Source organism: Podarcis tiliguerta, assembly GCF_965153285.1.
Source record: "Podarcis tiliguerta genome assembly, chromosome: 3".
NCBI lineage: Eukaryota > Metazoa > Chordata > Lepidosauria > Squamata > Lacertidae > Podarcis > Podarcis tiliguerta.
Genome location: NC_139536.1, coordinates 111,555,215 through 111,576,411, shown reverse-complemented (window position 1 = coordinate 111,576,411; position 21,197 = coordinate 111,555,215). Strand labels below are relative to the sequence as shown.

General features: G+C 43.4%; 1 protein-coding gene across 2 annotated transcripts in view; it reads left to right on the top strand.

The window, feature by feature from the left end:
- WDFY2 (WD repeat and FYVE domain containing 2) overlaps positions 1-21,197 on the top strand; it is a 48,310-nt gene that overhangs the window by 24,004 nt on the left and 3,109 nt on the right. For both annotated transcript variants that reach the window (XM_083435425.1, XM_083435426.1), the window contains exons 4-10: positions 8,471-8,525; positions 11,921-12,071; positions 13,078-13,190; positions 14,542-14,668; positions 16,060-16,165; positions 19,600-19,701; positions 20,816-20,946. In XM_083435425.1, the coding sequence (XP_083291551.1) occupies positions 8,471-8,525; positions 11,921-12,071; positions 13,078-13,190; positions 14,542-14,668; positions 16,060-16,165; positions 19,600-19,701; positions 20,816-20,946 (785 nt within the window). The remainder of the gene's footprint in view (positions 1-8,470; positions 8,526-11,920; positions 12,072-13,077; positions 13,191-14,541; positions 14,669-16,059; positions 16,166-19,599; positions 19,702-20,815; positions 20,947-21,197) is intronic.

The window sequence follows — 21,197 nt, the reverse complement described above, 5'->3', positions numbered from 1 at the left end:
TCTGAAGTCTCTCAGCCCCACTCACCTCACAGAGTGTTTGTTGTGGGGGAGGAAGGGAAAGGAGAATGTTAGCCGCTTTGAGACTCCTGAAGGGGAGTGAAAGGCGGGATATCAAATCCAAACTCTTCTTCTTCTTCTTCTTACTAGCTTTTAATAAGCAAAACTGAATGGTGAAATGGCTAAGCTTGCCTAATGCAGTATTTGCAGTTTGCATCAATTCATTGTTACTAATGAACGTGTGAAACCGAAATCTTTCCATGGGAAAAAATTAAGCACTAGACATCACTGCTGAAGGGCACCTTTTTCTCCTCATCTTGAGGCCGGTAGTGCTAGTTGTCCTTTTGTTCATAGGCTACTTTCAGTTGGGAATCTCAAAATATATCCCGAAGGCGCAGTGTATCTTCTTTACTTTTTCTTTCCATTCCCCCTTCCCTAAGGCCCCTGTAGCTGCCTCTGTCCTTTTGCTTGTATGAGGCAGACTACACTGAGCTAGAGGAAAACAGAAATTACCTCCTGATCTATTTTGCCACAGTCCTTGCAAATAAGGAGGCATTTAGCAGTACTTGCAAACACCAGGGTAGGGAATAGTGAAAAGAGATCGGGGCAATGAAGGACCATCTCCAAAAACATTGGATTGGTCTGAATTCAAATGAGCCTGGTCTCTTGTATTAGAGGCTTTCACCCTGCCTTTAAAGTCACCGAATTTACAACGTGGCTTTCAGATAGAACAGTTCCACAAACGCTACATTGATATTAAAACGTGAGATAAAATGGGAAAGAATGGGAGCCAAGCATCTCAAAAAAGGACATAAAATGTGGTATCACTTGAAAGCTGATATTAAAAAAGCTCTTTTTAAACTCCAGGAAAATGACTGCTTTAACTTGTCTGTTGTGGATTCCACCCAGTTCAGAGACTCATCCCTTGGAGTCATCTTCCTGATGCTCTTTCTTTTGGGGAGGGGTGTGGATTTACTATTAATTATCCTATTGCTTGAAGCATCACTCAGCACTCAGCACTAATAAAAAACCAAGATATTCCCTGCTGGCAGGTTTATACTCTAAAATGTTTAACAAAACAGGAGGGAAGGGGAAAACAAGGCAACTAGGCACCAGTTCCTGAAGTCCCTCCTATCCCATGTTTCCCATCCCTCTTTTTCTGCTGCAGGTAGATGATAGTTGATGACTTTCATACAGTGGTTAGATGGTCCGCTTTCCAAAATGGAAACCTTTATACAGTGGTGCCTCGCAAGACGAAAAGAATCCGTTCCGCGAGTCTCTTCGTCTTGCGGTTTTTTCGTCTTGCGAAGCAAGCCCATTAGCGGATTAGCGCTATTAGCGCTATTAGCAGTTTAAGGGCTATTAACGGCTATTAACGGCTATTAAAGGCTTAAGGGATTAGCGGATTAGCTGCTAAAAGGCTATTAGCAGCTTAGCGCTTTAGAAAAAGGGGTTGGGGAGCGAAAAAAACCTCAAGAATCGCAAGACATTTTCGTCTTGCGAAGCAAGCCCATGGAGAAATTCGTCCTGCGAAGCACCTCTGAAAACGGAAAACCCTTTCGTCTTGCGGGTTTTCCGTCTTGCGAGGCATTCGTCTTGCGGGGCACCACTGTACAGGGAAGTACAGAGCAAACTAGCTTGGTCCCTGGAAGAATTTGCACAGTATTTGATCATTGGAGCAGCAACTTGCTGTTGGACTTACTCATTTGACTTTCTTGACCTGAGATGATACTAGAGCAGATATTAAACAGCAAACCCGTAAGCACCTAGAAGAAGGGAAGTGCTTATTAGCAGTCAGCATGGTTTTATGCCAGCACAGCTCTTTTGATCGCAATTGGCAGAGTAAACAGAAGGAAAATATGATTGGATTTCAGAAAGGCTTTTGAGGCAATTCAAATATTTTGAATGATACCTCATGGTATCTAGCTCATGGAACATGAGATAGAAGGAACTACTGTAAAATGGGTATTCAACATATGAAATGTAGCAGTAAAATATCATGGTGGGGACTGTCCAGTGACAATACAAAAAGATAATCGTATAACCATAATCAAATCCTTCGATCAAATCCTATCAGTGCATGAATTTAATGCAGAATGATGTAAAACTTTCCAGTTCACCAATATTACAAATGGCAAATTATCACATAACATTCACATTAATTATTGTAATGAGGTTGTTACATTATAAAGATGGTTTACAGTTTACAGATGGCAGAAGTCCATTTCAGCTTTAACGATCTTGTATCAGTCAAAATATCAATGCAAGCAGCCCAAACACAACTGCTTAGACCAGGCTTCCTCAGCCTCGGCCCTCCAGATGTTTTTTTGGCCTACAACTCCCATGATCCCTAGCTAGCAGGACCAGTGGTCAGGGATGATGGGAATTGTAGTCTCAAAACATCTGGAGGGCCGAGGTTGAGGAAGCCTGGCTTAAATAGACCAAACCTTTCTACTTTCTACTTTGCAGATGTTCGCATCTCTTTGTGAAAGAAGGGGGGCAATTATTAGTTAGTTCACAGGAAAGACAGGAGTTCATGGTTTTTCGACTACAGTACATTTCATTTAGTTTAGGTTAAAACAAACAGAGCTATGTGTGGCCTGCCCTGCACCACTTAAGCTATCTCCCTCCCTTGGGTGAGGTGGAGGACACTCTCCTTGGCAGCATCGCCCTTGAGCCAGTGCCACTAACTGGACTCATCCACTTCAGCCCCGACTGGGCTAGGCGAGCTAGGTAGCACTTCCAGTGGACTTCCAGTCAAAGTGCTGTGGACTCACAGCTTAGAGTTGTGAGCACCGGATTCACTTCCACAAGTAGACAGTCGTCGCACAGCAGAGTACAGCAGAGTATAGAAGAGTATATAAACAACTCGGAGAGCAGCTCTGTAGAATATCTTCTTTATTCTATCTACAACTATTATACAACTATATACAGTGGTGCCCCGCAAGACGAATGCCTCGCAAGACGGAAAACCCGCTAGACGAAAGGGTTTTCCGTTTTGGAGGTGCTTCGCAAAACGAATTTGCTATGGGCTTGCTTCGCAAGACGAAAATGTCTTGCGATTCCTGGGGTTTTTTTCCCCTCCCCCCCCCCTTTTTCCCAAGCCCCTAAGCCGCTTAACAGCTGATCTAAGCCGCTTATCAGCTGATCTAAGCCGCTAATAGCCTTTTAGCAGCTAATCCGCTAATCCCTTAAGCCTTTAATAGCCGCTAATAGCCTTTTAGCAGCTAATCCGCTAATCCCTTAAGCCTTTAATAGCCCCTAATAGCCGCTAAACCGCTAATAGCGCTAATCCGCTAATGGGCTTGCTTTGCAAGACGAAAAAAACCGCAAGACGAAGAGACTCGCGGAACGGATTCTTTTCATCTTGCGAGGCACCACTGTACAGAGCTAAATGAGATCTAAGCATAAAGAATGCTGAACCGCACTGAGTGCCTGCAGCTGCTCTTAGCAGCAACCTTATCTATACACACGATCTCTAACACTCAGTCTCTCTCTCTCCGACACACTGACTGACCCACACACTGGCCGACTCACTCACTGACCCTTTGATGTGGTGCTGGAGCAGAATAAGTAGAGAGCAGAACACGCCTCCTCCTCTCTGCAGAATCAGCAGACTCCTCAGGAGATTCTTGGATATGGGAGGGGTGAAATCTCCTCACTCCTGTCACCAGCGTTGAAGCAAGATTCACCAGTCTAGCCAGCATCTGCATGAGTTGTTGAGGGCACCATCTTGCCCCAAGACAGCAAAATGGCTTGGAACTGGCTTTGCCAATGAGAAGAGTGGCTTGTAAGAACTCTGTTCATTTAGTGGGGAAGCTCCTAAACTTTGAAACTCCCTGCCTGTTGAGATCTAGCAAGCACCTACACTGTATCCTTTTAGGCACCTGCTAAAAACATTCCTGTTTAGACAAGCCTACCCAGATGCTTAGAAACTTCAGGTGACCTTAAATCTGTTTTAGTATTTTGACTGTCGTGTGTTTTAAAGCATGAGTGTGACTTTTTCTTGATTTTACTGTTTTGTCTTTTGTAAACCACATTGAGGGTTTTTCGGTTCCTGAAATAAAAAAAGTTACTGTATTTTTCGCTCTATAAGACGCACCAGACCACAAGACGCACCTAGTTTTTGGAGAAGGAAAACAAGAAAAAAAATATTCTGAATCTCAGAAGCCAGAACAGCAAGAGGGATCGCTGCACAGCAAAGGCAGCAATCCCTCTTGCTGTTCTGGCTTCTGGGATAGCTGCGCAGCCTGCATTCGCTCCATAAGACGCACACACATTTCCCCTTACTTTTTAGGAGGGGAAAAGTGCGTCTTATAGAGCAAAACACACGGGTAACTCATTAGCCGATTAAGAACATGTGTCTCAGGGATGGGTCTGAGTTGAATTCACTGGACACTTTGGGGTACTTGCAGTTGGGCAGCATTCTAGTCACACAATTTCAGCCTCAATCGTTATTCTTGTAGCTTGCTCCCCTTTTTATTAGGCTAAAAAAGGGGGGCACATCTTTCCCAGTAGTTATTTGTTCACACAACTTGTAGGTGTGATCACAGGGTCGCTCACCATACAGCAAACGCTGTTGTTCTTCCATTGCGATTGTTTAATTTTGTGCAAGCCAAAGACAGCATTTTAAAAGAGGTGGTGGGAAGAAATGAGAACAAATAATATTGTTTTCTTTCCCCCTTTCCCTTCCAGCTGTCTCCTCAAGCTCCATTCTTTTTCCAAATCCTTGTCTTCAGAAATCTTGGATTTCTTTATCTTCTTTATCAATTTATCCCAACAGACGTGCAATCTTTAAAATGCACCTTTTTAAAAGCAAACAAAATACTGCATTTTCCCGTCTATAAGACGCCCCCATGTATAAGACATTTTTGGGGACTTAGATTTAAGAAAATGGGGGGAAATGGCCCTGTGTATAAGACACCCCCTAATTTTTGACATTATTGTTGCGGGGGGGAAACCTAGTCTTATACATGGGAAAATACGGTATATTCGAGTCGCTTTTTAATTTAAGCCAGGCTTCATCATATGTACTGTATAATAGATCATTTTCTGTAATTGGAACCTTTTATTCTCTTCTAATCCTGAACAATTTGTGCACTCCCAAGAGAGGGTGGGATTCTCCTGTGATTTTTTTAAAGAATGTTTCCCGTCTTCCCTTAAGTCAGTGTGTTGCTGAATCTTCACGGCATTACAAAGCTGTGTTGTCTTTGGCATGTAAGAGTCCAAAAATCAAGGCCATTAGAGTCTTGCTTTTCTTGAGGCCTGGCTGTTGTGCAAAGGAGTCACCCGAAGTGGAGGGAAGGAGCCTCCATTTTGCTTCCTAAGTTGCAGAGAGGAAGTGGAATGGATAACAGAAATGAAACTGCCAGCAGGGAATTGACCGTAGGATATCATAAGATCGATAAGCATATTTGAGTGAGGTCAGAGTTGGATATTGATCTGTACTGGTAGCATAGTCAGTAAAGTCTGGCTTCTGTTTTATTGACAAGTTTCCAGTGATTGCTATGAGTAGCTTTTTTTCTTTTTTCACAAGGCTTATTGCTGTTAAACATTGGGATCATCTGGGTTACCATGCGGGGGTTTGTATGGCAATTCAAAATTATAAATATTTGCAAACGAACAGAACACAAAGGGCAAAGCTGGATTTCTGATTTATTTTTTTCCATTCGTGGATTATGAATAGAAAGTATGTGATCAAGTTGCTGGAGAACTGGGTTCTTTAATATTGTCAAATTGCAGCCGTAATGCCTGACTGGGCTCCAGAGGAAGCTATGCATGTGAGAAAGATGAGCATTTAGCTTTGCTTGTTGCGTGAAACAGCGAAAACCTCAAGCAAAGCTCTGGGCAGGGGCGCAGTTCTACCCAGGCTGATCTCTCCTCAAGATGACCGGGGCTAAGTTTCCCTTAGATTCCACGTAATAATGGTTGCTGTTATTTTGTCTTAAAGCCATTGGGTTAAAAAAACAAAACAAACTTGGGTGAAATTTACAGATTTTCAGTTTCTCCTCATGGCTTTGTGCTTCTTGTTGTTTAGTCGTTTAGTCATGTCCGACTCTTCGTGACCAGAGCACGCCAGGCACTCCTGTCTTCCACTGCCTCCCGCAGTTTGGTCAAACTCATGCTGGTAGCTCCGAGAACACTGTCCAGCCATCTCGTCCTCTGTCGTCCCCTTCTCCTTTCCCAACATCAGGGTATCTTCCAGGGAGTCTTCTCTTCTCATAAGGTGGCCAAAGTATTGGAGCCTCAGCTTCAGGATCTGTCCTTCCAGTGAGCACTCAGGGCTGATTTCCTTAAGAATGGAGAGGTTTGATCTTCTTGCAGTCCATGGGACTCTCAAGAGTCTCCTCCAGCACCATAATTCAAAAGCATCAATTCTTCGGCGATCAGCCTTCTTTATGGTCCAGCTCTCACTTCCATACATAACTACTGGGAAAACCATAGCTTTAACTATATGCACCTTTGTTGGCAAGGTGATGTCTCTGCTTTTTAAGATGCTGTCTAGGTTTGTCATTGCTTCTCTCCCAAGAAACAGGCATCTTTTAATTTTGTGGCTGCTGTCACCATCTGCAGTGATCATGGAGCCCAAGAAAGTAAAATCTCTCACTGCCTCCATTTCTTCCCCTTCGATTTGCCAGGAGGTGATGGGACCTGGCAAACAGAAGGGGAAGAAATGGAGGCAGTGCTACCTTCATGTAAATTTGTCATCTTTTTGAGATCTGTGCTAAGCCGGGTTTCTGAGATACCCACATTTACCTTTTTTATTGAGTACTTTATTGAATAAAAAAATTGGGATAGGATTTTGGTGGTGGTAACGATGATTTTCCTGTCGTTGCTGGCGTCCTCTCGTTTTGTCCTCGCTATTTAGTTCCTCGTTTGATTTCTTCGTTGCACAGCTTTCCCTTCTGCTTCTTAATCTAAATCACATGCCTGCCTAAAGACACAGATGCTTGGTCTGAACGAACAGTACTCATGAGTCTCATTGTCAGTATTGTGAAACGGTAACATCAGTGCGGCATAGAAGTCTCGCTTCCTTGGGCTCAAAGGAGCCAGTACACTTTCACCCAAGTGTTAACTTCCTGTTGAATTAGAATGAGACACGAGTAATGAGCACTATTTCCTTGGCAATAGTTCTTTGCACATGTATATGTGCAAAGTTGGGGGGCTGTTATAATCAGACGCAAGGTTCTGGATATTGACTGACTTACCATCGGGGGGAAAAGAACCAGTGCCTGCCAGTGCAAATTATTTCCCTGTTCATTTGTATATTTAACTGTTGTGTAAGCGATCTTTTAAAAGACAATTTTACTTTAAAAAGACACCTGAAGGCAGCCCTGTTTGGTGAAGTTTGTAATGTTTGATGCTGTATTGTTTTTAATATTCGGTTGGAAGCCGCCCAGAGTGGCTGGCGAAACCCAGCCAGATGGGCAGGGTATAAATTATTATTATTATTATTATTATTGTTGTTGTTGTTGTTGTTATTGTTATTGTTATTATTGTTGTTGTTATCATCTTGCATGAGTTCAATGAAAGCAGCCTATAAATATTTCCTGTAATAAAATAAAATAAAATAAAATAAAATGATTCCATATACAGTGGTGCCTCGCAAGACGAAATTAATCCGTTCCGCGAGTCTCTTCGTCTAGCAGTTTTTTCGTCTTGCGAAGCAACCCTATTAGCGGATTAGCGCTATTAGCAGTTTAGCGGCTATTAGCGGCTATTAAAGGCTTAAGGGATTAGTGGATTAGTTGCTAAAAGGCTATTAGCGGTTTAGCGGCTTAGAAAAAGGGGGTGGGGAGCGGAAAAAAATCTCAAGACTCGCAAGACATTTTCGTCTTGCGAAGCAAGCCCATAGGGAAATTCGTCCTGCGAAGCGCATTGAAAAACGGAAAACCCTTTCGTCTAGCGGGTTTTCCATCTTGCGAGGCATTCGTCTTGCGGGGCACCACTGTACCTGACAAAAAGGGGAGCAGGGAGAAGCAGAAACTGAATCTGAGGGTGGCTCTCTTGATGTGTTCTCCGTGGAAATAGGAATTTCCTTCCGCAGCTAGTAAACACGCACGCTGCTTCTAGCCCATTGCTGTAATGCATCTCTGCTGTTTTGGAGTAAGGAGGGAACTCTGCATGCCCACAAGTGTATTGAGGAAAGCAAAGATATGCAAGCCATTCTGTGGACTTTCCACAGCTATCCCCAGAGTGTGAAGAGGCCGAGAAGACAGACCAGGGATATAGGTTCCATGCATCCCTAACTGTGATACCCATACACAGCTCTTCTGTATTGCTAACTGGGCAGATGGAGTTGATGAGCTTAACTTTCCACACATGTTGATCTAAAAAGATGCGACTCCAGTCCAGAGCAATGAACAAAGTGATAAATTCTTGGATTTTAACAAGAAACATTACATTGCAAACTACTCTGTAGATATCTACTTCGTACTTCACATTCTAAAGTGGCTACTTTGTTATTTTCCAGGAATTTATTTTATCAGAAGATTACAACAAGATGACTCCACTTAAAAGTTACCAGGGTAAGAGATGCAATCCTACTTGTAGAAGGGAAAAAAAAAGAGGTTTACTTTTATCTTATCTTGCCTCATTGGCCTTCAAAACAAGAGACCACATAGGCTTATGAATATTTAGATCAGCTCTTTTTAAAGTTCCGGCAGGCCTGAGACTGTTTTCTGGGAAAGTTTAGAATGGTTTTGCAAACAAGCCAAAACATCTCCAAAACGTTTAATCTGTTCTGTCCTCTTCACTGTTAGATTATGGATTATGAAGTAATAGTTTGGCTGCTATTGTGTTTATTTTTTTGAAATGAATTCATTTTTTTAAAAAGAGAACTTGGTCATTTTTCAAGTATGCACTTTGAAAATATCAAGTGAGTTTGAAATGAGTTGTCTATACTTCCCAGACCTATTGCTTTTGTGTGAAAACATAGTATAGTAACAAATACGCCACATTCAGGTAGGTAGCCGTGTTGGTCTTGACGCAGACGAAATAAATTAAAAAATTAAAAACTTGTCCAGTGCCACATTAGAGACCAACTAAGTTTGTTCTGGGGATAAGCTTTTGTGTGCATGCACACTTCTTCAGATACCACATGGTTGCAGAACATGAGATTCAGAGGCCAAACAAAGGGGCAGTTTGCTGTATGTGGATCAGAATGATCACCCACACCTCAAAACACATCCAAATATATAAAAGGATGTCACATAGAGGAGGGAGAAAGGTTGTTTTCTGCTGCTCCAGAGAAGCGGACACGGAGCAATGGATCCAAACTACAAGAAAGAAGATTCCGCCTAAACATTAGGAAGAACTTCCTGACAGTAAGAGCTGTTCGACAGTGGAATTTGCTGCCAAGGAGTGTGGTGGAGTCTCCTTCTTTGGAGGTCTTTAAGCAGAGGCTTGACAACCATATGTCAGGAGTGCTCTGATGGTGTTTCCTGCTTGGCAGGGGGTTGGACTCGATGGCCCTTGTGGTCTCTTCCAACTCTATGATTCTATGAAGGGGCAGTTTGCTGTATGTGGATCAGAATGACCACCCCACCTCAAAACACTGTCTGGAGAATCACAGGGACAGAGTGAAAGACATTTAAAGAATTACATTACCTTTCTGTGCATTTCATTTATTGTTCTGTTCCGTGTTTTGTCGCTTACAAAGCGAAATCAGCTCAGCCTCTTCCCTATGTGTGGCATCTTTCAGGCCCCCAAATACATAGCAAATCCCTTAGGAATTGCTGAACTCTTAAAAAAAAATAGAGCAGGAAATAGTTCTGGAAACTTTGTGCACTTCAAAAAGGCAGCCTTGTGCATTGGACTCCACAAAGAACGTGTAACTTGAATGATAGTTAAATCTGTAGTTCTCAAAACTGTAAGGTTTGATACTTAAGGTCTCCTAGAGCTGTTCAGCTCTGGCCTCCTTAAAAAAAGCACTGATTTCATCATAATTTTATACCTGCTTGGTCTGTACACTGTGCTTGCAGTTTGCATTTGGTTTTTCAAAGCCTGCGGAGGTGTTTGATAAACCTATTGTTACAACTGTGGGAAGCCAGTTTTCTCATCAAAGCCAATTTCTCACCACATCCTTTAGTTCTCTCCAGCCTTCTCTGTATCCTCCCCAGAGTACTTAAGCCGTGCTCTGGCTTCTGCATGCTGCAGCTGCCACAGTTCTCCCGCTTGTGCTCAGCGGCGCACACATTTCTAACATTTTTGGTCAACATTTGTCGGTTTGCAAGCCCCCTCCATAGAGGCTGGCCCCTTCTCACTGTCCTCGGAGCTTGCTTACCGGTAACCTCCTCTGGCTGACATCCAGACAGACCAGGGAGATTTTGATAGGCGACATTTTCCCAAGCGTGGGTAAAATGCACAACCCCTCCCTCCTGCTTCCGCAGGGGGGAAAAAAGTAGTCAGAAATCTATTTACATGGTGTTTATTTCTGACATTACAGCACTACAGAAAAACACGTCTTGTCAGTTCAGTTCTTCCAGCACGTCTGACAAACTTCCTGTACATGCGCACACGGAAGGTTTCAAATTACACTCTTCACAGAGACTTTTCCAGCCTGTGAACTTCCTGGGAAATTCTTCTTTCCCACAGATAGGTGCATCATGTGATGTCAACAATCTGGCTGTCTGCAGCTGTGATGTTTCCATATACTGACAAAAGCGCCAGCATTTGGGAATCCAAAAGCATGGTGTTTCGAAACAGTGGTTTCTTTAACAAAAGCCGTCTTGAATAGCATTGTGTGACATGGAGCTGATGAGAGGAGGAAGGCTAATCAGCACTCTAATTCATTTTCCAGTTGTTATTACCATATTTTGTACATTGCCCTAAGGCATATATGTAGAAGGTGGTTAATAAATAACAGCAATAATAAATACATAATTGGATTGAACAGATGATTGTTTGTTTGAGTACCCCACCCCCATCTTTTAATGGGGAGGATGCAAATAAAATGGCTAACTGTGCTGTGGTGGACCCAGAAAAACAAACCACAAAATTGATGTTGTAACAATTCTGGAATCTTAAATGTGGTATGAATTAATTGCATGTGGAAGTGATTGCAGTGGCTTCTGTTACCTTTGTTCTCTCCTATTGGTGTTGAACAGGGGTGGGGAACCTGTGGCCTTCCAGATGTTGCTGGGCTGCGGTCCCATCATCCAACATCTGGAGAACCCCAGGTCTCTCTCGCCTGGTGAAAGAACTATGGTCACTGAAAGCAGGAATAGCTCACACTGGCATTTTGCTGCCTCGTCTTTTGACCAGTTGTTTTTCTGACATCCGAAACACCGCATTTAATTGCAGCACATTTTTAGGGCCGTGTACTCTGTTCAGCCAGCTATTATTTCTCCCCCCACCCCAAACATGCAGAACCCCACCAGCACTTTGCTTCTCTCTAGCTGAATCAGGCTTACACCAGGCCTGATCCTCCCACCCCATTTTAATGGCATTAAAGAATACATGAAAATAGCACAGATTAGGGTAGCATGGAAGAAATGTGAATAGCACGGGTGGCGCTGTGGTCTAAACCACAGAGCCTAGGACTTGCCGATCAGAAGGTCAGTGGTTCGAATCCCCGCGACGGGGTGAGCTTCTGTTGCTCGGTCCCAGCTCCTGCCAACCTAGCAGGTCGAAAGCATGCCAGTGCAAGTAGATAAATAGGTACCTCTGTGGCGGGAAGGTAAACAGTGTTTCCATGTGCTGCTCTGGTTCGCCAGAAGCGGCTTAGTCATGCTGGCCACATGACCCTGAAGCTGTAAGCCGGCTCCCTCAGCCAATAAAGCAAGATGAGCGCCGCAACCCCAGAGTCGTCTGCAACTGGGCCTTTACCTTTACCTTTAAGGATGGAGTGGAAGATGGGAGGTGGAGATGGAGAAACTCCCACACAAGATGTTAATGCCTCTCTTCCTCTTTCCTTTTGCAGCTCACCAGAGCAGAGTTTTGATGGTTCTGTTTGTTCTGGAGATGGAATGGATCCTGAGCATAGGACAGGATAAGCATTTCACATGGCATTGCTCAGAAAGTGGGCAGCGACTAGGCACTTACCGCATTACTGCAGGTGCCTGCGGACTCCAGTATCCTTTACAGTAATTGTGGCATCTCTCATTCGCCTTTTTTTTTGGCGGGGTGTGTGTGTGTTGCTTTAATTCTTAAGGATTTATAAGAGCTTTCAGAGTTTACATTTTCATAACCTTGTTGTGCTCCAAAAATGGTGAGCATAGAATTTGTAAAAGTGACTTTGCTGCCAATAATAGCTGCCAAAAGTAAACTGAGCCTTGCAGCAGTTCACAAAATATAAGCAGTATAAACAGCAAGTAATTGTATCTTGTGCCATTAGGGGAATCCAAAACTTTTCTTAACCAACCTTTTTTCTCAAAAAGCAATCCTTTAACCACTTTCCAAGTTATTAATTTCAAGTCAGCTTTAACATCTCAGGGAAACAAAAACCGTAACTTGAATTAGGGATGCCAATCTGGGCGGCAAGATTTCATGTTTGTGGTTGGTTGTGGTTAATTAACATTCTGAGATTTAAGCGCTGACTTACCCTAGCATTTGTGGTTTGTGTGTTGCTTGCTGCTGGGGTTAACTAGTGGAAATGTGTGCATGTGTGCATTTGAATGAATGAATGCCTCCAGTAGTGTGTTCTGTAAAGACAAACGTTATTACCAAGGCAGAAATTTTTTGGTGCCACATAGAAAATGAATTTGCTGTCACTGAAAAACATGAATAGATCCATAGTATAGTAGTCCTTTCCCCTCATGCATGAGACGTAAAGCTTCCATTGCCCAGGTATTTTCTGGCATGCACAGACACATAATGAAAAGCATCCCTTTCCAGGGACGATGATCTTGTTGAGGTTGAGCGATGGAAGCCAGACTGTGAGTTGTGAGCATGTGCTGTGTGCTGCTGTGCTCAAGTGCTTGCCAGATGAGTTGTACGGATGTTGCCTCTTGCCCAGCAGCCCTGAGGTGCAACCGTAGTCCTTTGGGGACTGCTGTGCAAAGTCATTCAAAAAGGTAGCAACACACACACTTTTAAAGAGTTGGAACTTTGTTAGATTCCTGAGTGCTTCCTCGCCAGATTTGATATGGAGACCCGGCATGTTTTTATCGGCGATCATTCCGGGCAAGTGACCATCCTGAAACTGGAGCAAGAAAACAGCAACCTGATCACAACTTTTAGGGGACATACAGGTATGACTCGGTGCATGTTTAGTTCCCTGGGATTGCTATGTATGAATACTAATGGGGAATGCCATGCAAGTGGCTAGGAAACTGCCTCTTAGCTGTGGGCAGCGGCGTAGCTAGCTGCTCTGGCACCTGAGGAGGCTTGTGTGCCCTGTGCCAGGGCGAGCCACCCATGGGGTCCACTGCTGCCTCCCCCTCAGCTGTGCAAGACCCATGCCATTTTGGGCAGCTCGGAGCCAGCAGGTGGCCGAGCCACTGCGTCACTCCTAGGAGTGCCACCCCCACGGTAAGTGCCACCCCTGCACTTTGCTTCGGGCTGTGGGAGTTGCTTCAATCTTTGCAATACGTTTTTTCTAGCTGCTGCGGTTGCTTGAAATTTATTGAAGGTTTACAGGGCCATGCAGCTTGAGCAGCATATTGTAAATGTCGTCGTCTTCTTCTTTGGCAATCACTCACAGCCAAGTAAGATTGTCTTCCATAAACACGGTTTTAACAATGTCCGTAAGTGACTGTGGAGGCCAGTTCTGGATCCACACGTCCTTCCACTGTGGGACATTGGTTTCCGGGCGGGAGATGATCACGGTGTGGATTTGCCAAGCGTGCCTTCCTCTTAGCACATTTCTCCCTTGCGTCCTGAGTTTGAGTGTCTTCAAAGCCCATGACACCTTTGGTAAAGGCTGTTCTCCAGCTGGAGCACTCACAGGCCAGTGTTTCCCAGTTGTCAGTGTTTATACTACATTTTTTTGGATTTGCCTTGAGACAGTCTTTAAACTTCTTTTGATGACCACCAACATTACGCTTTCCATTTTTAAGTTCAGAAAAGGAATAGAGAGCTCCAACGAATAGAGAGCTCCAAAATAATGTCAGTGAAAGAAGTTTCAAAGTTCGCAAAGTACATGTGGTGGTTCACAAAGCTGTACTGTCACTGAGGGATTGCACAGCACCTTTCGCATGCAAAAGACGTCCATTGGTTTGACAGCTGTGCTACATAAAGAGCAAGTCTGCTCAAAGATAGGCTGCACACAAGCAGACTGCCCCAGTTTGATGACAGTACAGATAGAGTAGTGCATTCTTCTAACTGATGCTTCAAGCTCAGGTTTGTCACAATTGGGTGAGAAAAGTGAAATTCAGGAGGAGAAGGAATTCCTCATCAGTACCCCAGGTTAGTGTAAGCCTATGCATGTCTATCATCTATAGGGTTAATGCTGCCAGCCCAGTTCCCAGGCTCTTAAAAGATTTAAAGCAAATGCAGACAAATCCTTAACTACTTGATGATGATCTGGCAGTTTACATAAGCTCCTGTATTTCAAGAGTAAAAATCCTCCCTTTCCCCTCTTCCCTGTCCTAATATTTCCAGGTGGAATCACTGCCCTTTGTTGGGATCCTGTGCAGCGTGTCTTGTTCTCCGGCAGTTCTGATCATTCCATTATTATGTGGGACATCGGAGGAAGAAAAGGAACAGCCATCGAACTGCAAGGACACAAGTACTGATCAAATGCTTTGCCCTTCTAGATATATCTCGCCCACAGAACGTGCCTGCTTTTATTCAGGCAGATATCTCTCACTGAGAATTGTGGATATAATGAAGTTTTCAGAATAAAATTCAGGAACCTTCAAATCAGCCCACACGCTCTAAAAAACTGGTTTCTAGCAAGTAAAGTATAAAATGGGCGGTTAATCTGTGACCCTCCAGAAGGTGTTGGACCACAAGGCCTATTGTCCCTGAGTGCTGAGCATGCTGTTGGGAGTTGGAGCTACAGGTTTCCCATCCCCCTGGAGTAAAGAGCCAATTAAAAACACTCCTAGCAACTACTGCTGCTACTCTTTGCATCCTCTTGGCCTTTCTTACACTGTGGCTGATTTTGTTCTGATTGACAGGCAACCTGGCTATCCCAAAAACAAACTTCACACACACACACACGTTTTGGTATCTCAGTTTCTCATTTCTTGTGGAATTCACACCATCTACACATCATTCTGCAATTCTTAAAAAAGTTTGCAGGAAAACTTAACTTTGTATGACATTTTGTCTAACGTACACAATTTTGCAAGCACTTTCCCTATATAATGACCCATTTTGTACTTTTTGGGGGTGGATTACTGCATTGCAAAAATTTGGAGTGAGAATTTTGAATTACAATGTGAACCCATCTAATTCACACTTCCAGAACTGACATGTGCACCCAAGTGCAGATAGCCTTCAGAACTCTCACTCCTCCAAATTTTAAACCAACATGAGGTGCAATGGGTTGCAGTGGATTCCATTTAATTCGGAATAGAGGGCGGGGTTTAGATCAGTCCTGAAACTCGCTGGATGATTGAGTTAGCAGCTCGGCCTGATTTATGCAGTTTTATCTTCACAACAATCCTTTGAGAACCCCGCATGAGAGTCCTTGTAGATACCATTCTGAGCTTCCTCGCAGGATGTGATGCGGGTATCAAAATATGTATTTGATGCTATGAAGGCTAGGTGAGGCGTCTCACTGAAGGAATTTATTTTTTAAATAAGGGGAGTAGGATTAGATGCAAGCTTGGAATCCAGACCCTTAAATGTTTGCTTCTGGATGGCAGGAGGACCTCCAGAACAACACACCGGGGCGGGAGTACAGAAATAGACAACTTATGTTTGGGTGTACAATTGCTTGCAGCTGAAATTGTTGCTCCTCGCAAATGGTGCTATAGTTTGTTCTGGTTTGCTTAATTTTGTCATGCTTTTGTTTCATCTGCACAACTGGGCTTTCTGCGCTGCAGAATCTGACCCATTCCAAGCATATGAATGTGTTTCTTTGACACAGAGGGAAATGGGCACGTTCAGATTGCTGTTTCCTACTCATCAATTGTCTTCTAACTTTTATTTTTTGTATATTTACTGCAGCGATAAAGTTCAGTCACTCTTCTATGCCCATCACACACGGCAGCTTATCTCTTGTGGAGCAGATGGAGGAATCGTCGTCTGGAATATGGATGTTGAGAGACAGGAGGTGCATACTCAGTTCTTCTCCTTTATCTGGTCAGGGAAACGACAGCTTTTCCAGTATTGAATATTTTTGAGAGTACACTGAAGGCCAGTTTTCCCAAACGTCTCTCTTTGATCTTGATCACAACTTGGGTTCATATAGCACTTTTTTCTATTAGGTACATCTGTTTATCCACTGATATTTTCAGCATTAAATGGGCATTACTTAAGGGTTGTAGGTGTGACACATTGTGCAGGGAGGGAGAGATGTTTTTGTAGACATCTTCTGAATATGGAGGGTTCATTTTAGTGATTATGGCTAATAGCTGCTGATACACCCATCCTCACTGAATTTATCTAATCCCCTTATAAAGTCATCCAAGCCGGTGGCCCACATCATATCTTGGGGCATCGGATTTCAAAAGTTAATTATCAACTCAGTGAAGAAGTGCTTACCTGTTTTGCATCTACTGCCAATCACAGAATTTTTAGAGTTGGAAGGGACCACGGGGTCATCTAGTCCAGCCCCCTGCAATGCAGGAATTTCACCCAACAAGGGACTTGAACTCACAACCATGAGTTTAAGAGTCTCATGCTCTACCGACAGCTCGTTGGGTAATCCCAAAATTTAGTAGTATGAGAGGAAGAAAATTGTATCTCAGGATTATGCCTAACTTTTATAAATCCCTCTGTTGCTGCACTCAGGTGATTTTGAACAAAAGGCTTTGTGGGTCAGTTAGTGTCTTAAACATAGGCAGTTCTAGGAATTTGTACATATTTCTTCCTAGGAGTGAGTTTCTTTGTAGAATGCCTTTTCTATTACAGACATGAATTTCCAGTCTTGAAACATTAAATCCAGTTACTCTTAAGAATTTCCCTGTTGTTATTACAGTATTGCCTGATACAGATTTGTGGCAGACCTTTCTGCTCAGCTATGTTTTGAACCTGGGGTGGGGCAAGTTGTAAGCAATACTTAACCGGGTTAAACAAGCTTGCTTTGAACAAAGGCTAGAGCCAGTAATTGGAAAATGGCTCTTTCATCTAAAAAATGTCAGCCATGTATTTATTTCCAAAATTTGTATCCTGCACTTTTGACTGATCCATGGTGGCATACACTAACAAGAGGCAATAAAACTAAAAAGAACCTCCTATATTCAAAAAACAGATCACAGATGAATCAAAATCCCCAAACAGTCTTAACCTGGTGCTGGCTTGATCTGCAGATCAATTTCTGGGAATACGAAGTCCCCACTGGATTTCTAACAAGAAATCACGTTCCTTGTTTTGAAAAAGCAGGTGGAAAAGGCTCTTAACTATCAGCTACAGGCTAGTTTCCAACCTGTGGAAAGTTCTGCTGCTGCAGTTAGAAAAACAAAGGTTTTGTTTTGCCTCACACAAACGGCAAGTTTCTGTTTTGCCCTGAATAACTTCCCTGCTGCGTTGTACATGTCATTCCAGTCTTGCACCATTAAGGATGGCAGAACTAGTTCCTGTTGGACAGGACAATGCTTTGCAGGGCATTGCAGTTGCGGTCTATAATCCTAGACATAAACAGTCACTGGACTGGAATGACTACTTCTGTTAAATTTTAATTCAATCTGTATGGAATCCGTCTCTTGGAATAGAACTTGGTTTTATAAAAAAAATCTCTGTGCCTATTTATCAAAGCTGTGGCTCACGATTATGGAGATGCACTTGGTAATGAACTGATGGCACTTGAGTCCAGTGTCCAGGTGTAGATTTTCTGTCTCATGTGTCCCTGTATCTCAGGGGTGGGGAAAACCTTCAGCTTGAAGGCTGCGTCCCCTTATGAGCAACCTCTGGAGGGCCAGAAGTAAAAATGGGTGTGACTAGAAGTAAAAGTGGACGGAGCAACAGACCTGTTCAGTTTGCTACCTTCCAACCCCACGTCAGAGGTTTCTGTCTCCATGTACCTGTGTATACAGTCCCTGTATTCAATTTCCACCCAGGTGAGCAGCAGACATTTCCGCAGTTAAAGTACACAGTCCATCCTGGCGCTTATGGAGGGCAGAGAGCAGATTTGCTGAAGGATACAGCCAGGAGAGAGGGGATATGGCCTGAGCAGTATTCCTCAAATATAAGGTCAGATAGTGAGTGGCCAGGATACCACGTTCAGCCCCCAGGCCTGAAATTCCCCACCTCTGACAGTGGGATTATCTTAGCCTTCTACTTTATAACACTGATAGTCAGCTTGAAATGGGCTTACATATGGGTCAGGCTGTCAGCAAGCAAAGATTCTGATCTAAAAGACCAGCGATTCTGCACAGATGTGTTGAACCAGGGCATGGGGAGCTGATCCAGTTTGTATCCAAATATAAGGTATTTTCTTTTTAGGCAGTAGACGAAGGAAAGCAGTATCTCTGTATACTCTCTCGTTTCATGCTCAGACTGACCAAATGGAGGAGTAGTATTGTGGCCAGCGGCCTCATCCCTGACCTGAAGCAAGTCCAGCAATAGGGCAGAATGGGTCCTATAGGCATAACATCTATATGCATGACCAGGAACTTTGACATACGCTGGTTTCCCAATGTACACAAGTGAGACCCAATGTACACAAGTGAGACCCTGTATATACGTGTACACATGTGGCCCATTGTTATTGCCGGCTGAACATGCAGTCAGCAGGGACTGGGTCAACTAATGAAGTGGCCCTCCCTCTCTGCATTCAGTGTGAAAATGAAATGAAGGCAAGAATGGGGCTTAGGATTTCAGAAGGGTTTCTTTTTGTTGGCACTCTGGCTCTTAACCAGGTTTGAGTTTATTAAAAGTGCCCTTTTGTGAAGCTGAGAGTGTCTCATTCTGATGGGAACCCGCTTTTCAGGATCAGGGACTCTGTTTGAGAGTTGCTTATAATTAAATGCATTTAATTCAGCCACACCACTCTCAACTCGGGTGAGACTATATATTATCCTGGCAAAAGAGATGTTTGCTGGTTAAGAGTAATGTGTGGGGTAAAAAGTCACTTGACAGAAGAGAAATGACAGGCTGGAAGGAAATGCTTAATGCTTTCCCTGCTACCAGTCCTTCGCCAAGCCAGTTTTTCTCTTGTTAGCTTATGTTCTGTTCTCAGAGCATGCTGGGGGAAGGTTTCATGGAGAAATGGACAAGGAATGCAAAGCATTAAGACATCCTTTCCTGCCCATTAGTGCTCCCCTGTCATTAGTAATCACAGTGTTGGGAAACCATGTTTGCCCTGTAACGTCTTGCCTCTCAGGCCGTGCAGGTAAACTCTGCAAAATAAGAAAATATGTATAAAATTTGCCAACTTGCATGAAGTACTTTAATGTGGAATTTCTTGGCTGCACAGTAGAACCAGCCCCATAGTGGAGTGTTAGCTTGGATGTCGTAAGAGGCCCTAATCCTGTTACAGTTTTGATCTGTTAATAGAATCCTCTTGCCGCTAGACTTGATGCTTTTTCCATTTCATTCTTGCATTAGACGCCTGAATGGCTGGATAGCGACTCTTGTCAAAAGTGTGATCAGCCGTTCTTCTGGAACTTCAAACAAATGTGGGATTGCAAGAAAATAGGCCTTAGACAGGTATGTGGTATGCTGCTCCTTAAATAATTGAAGGCACACTCCTGTTTTCACTTGATCAGTGTCCTATCTAAATTAAATAGTGAACTCATTCACCTAATGTGGATCCTTATATAGCCCAAACAGCCAAGATGAGAGTATCACTAGGCTTGAGTGAAATCCAAGGTTTGCAAAAAGAAGCCAATGGAAATGAATCTGTACAAATTAGTTAAAATGGGACTGGTGTAGATAAGGACCTTTCCCACTGAAATAATGTAATATTTTCAAACCCAGGTGTTTGTGGTGGATTTCTCAGTTCCTCCATGTTAGGGCCAGCCCAAGACATATTGGCACCTAAGGTGAACCACAAAATGGTGCCCCTCTTCCCTGGTGGATTAAGATCTTCATTGGGATCTGCTGCCGCTGTGGATCCTGAGTTGGTTGCCCCACTTTGCCTCATGGGTAGGCCCTGCTCCCTGTACATAAAATGTGGATGTCATCAAGAAGGGGGTATCAGGTGGATCATAGAATACCTTGTGCTTTGAATGGCTTTGCTCAGCTGTGTGGGGAGCTGCTGGGGAAAGGTGAAATCATCCATTGTTCAAACTTAAACACACGTTTTATTTGCCTTCTGCTCATGTTACTTAGCATGCAAGCCCGTAGGTAAACTTATTATCAATATATTATTACCACCAATAATGAGTTGTTTGTTAGGGTTGAAGCATTCAAATAAATGAGAAGGCTGCAGTTGTAAGTCAAATGCGATTGTCATAATTGGAAGGTTTTGGGAACTGTTTTGCCATAGATTTTCATTTTGCTGGCTTTTGAGGGCACTTGATCCTATGTTGAGATAGGATTGCAGTCTAGAGGGGGAAAGTGTGTTTCTTTAAGGCAGGCAATGTCTCTTACAGAAATAGTGGCTTTATGTTATGAAATGCTGGTTTAGATAGAGTTGGAGCTATAAAGTTTCATCTTTTTCCTCCTCTCCAGAATAGGTTGCCAATTCTTGATCCGGATTGACAAATCTTACAAAATACCCTTGTAACTTTGTAGGATAAGCTACAACATGTAAACAAATATGTCTGGCCTTATTCGTTCATCTCGTCCAAGTTGCGCTTCGCTGTGTTTTTAATTTCAGCATCATTGCCGGAAGTGCGGGAAGGCAGTATGCGGCAAGTGCAGTTCAAAGCGCTCTTCCATACCACTGATGGGGTTCGAATTTGATGTGAGAGTCTGTGATAGTTGTTACGAATCGATAACAGATGAGGAGTAAGTAGCAGCCCCTGGTCCTCTCCCCTCCTTCCTTGTGGTCTACCTATCCTGCCTTCCACCCATCCATGACAAAACATTCCAGTTTCTGTGGGAAACTGATATTGCAACAGACTAATTGGGTGACACCTGGCTTGAGAGCAGTACATGTGAAAAGGATCTAGGAGTCTTGGTTGACCACAAACTTGAAATGAGCCAACAGTGTGACGCGGCAGCTAAAAAAGCCAATGCAATTCTGGGCTGCATCAATA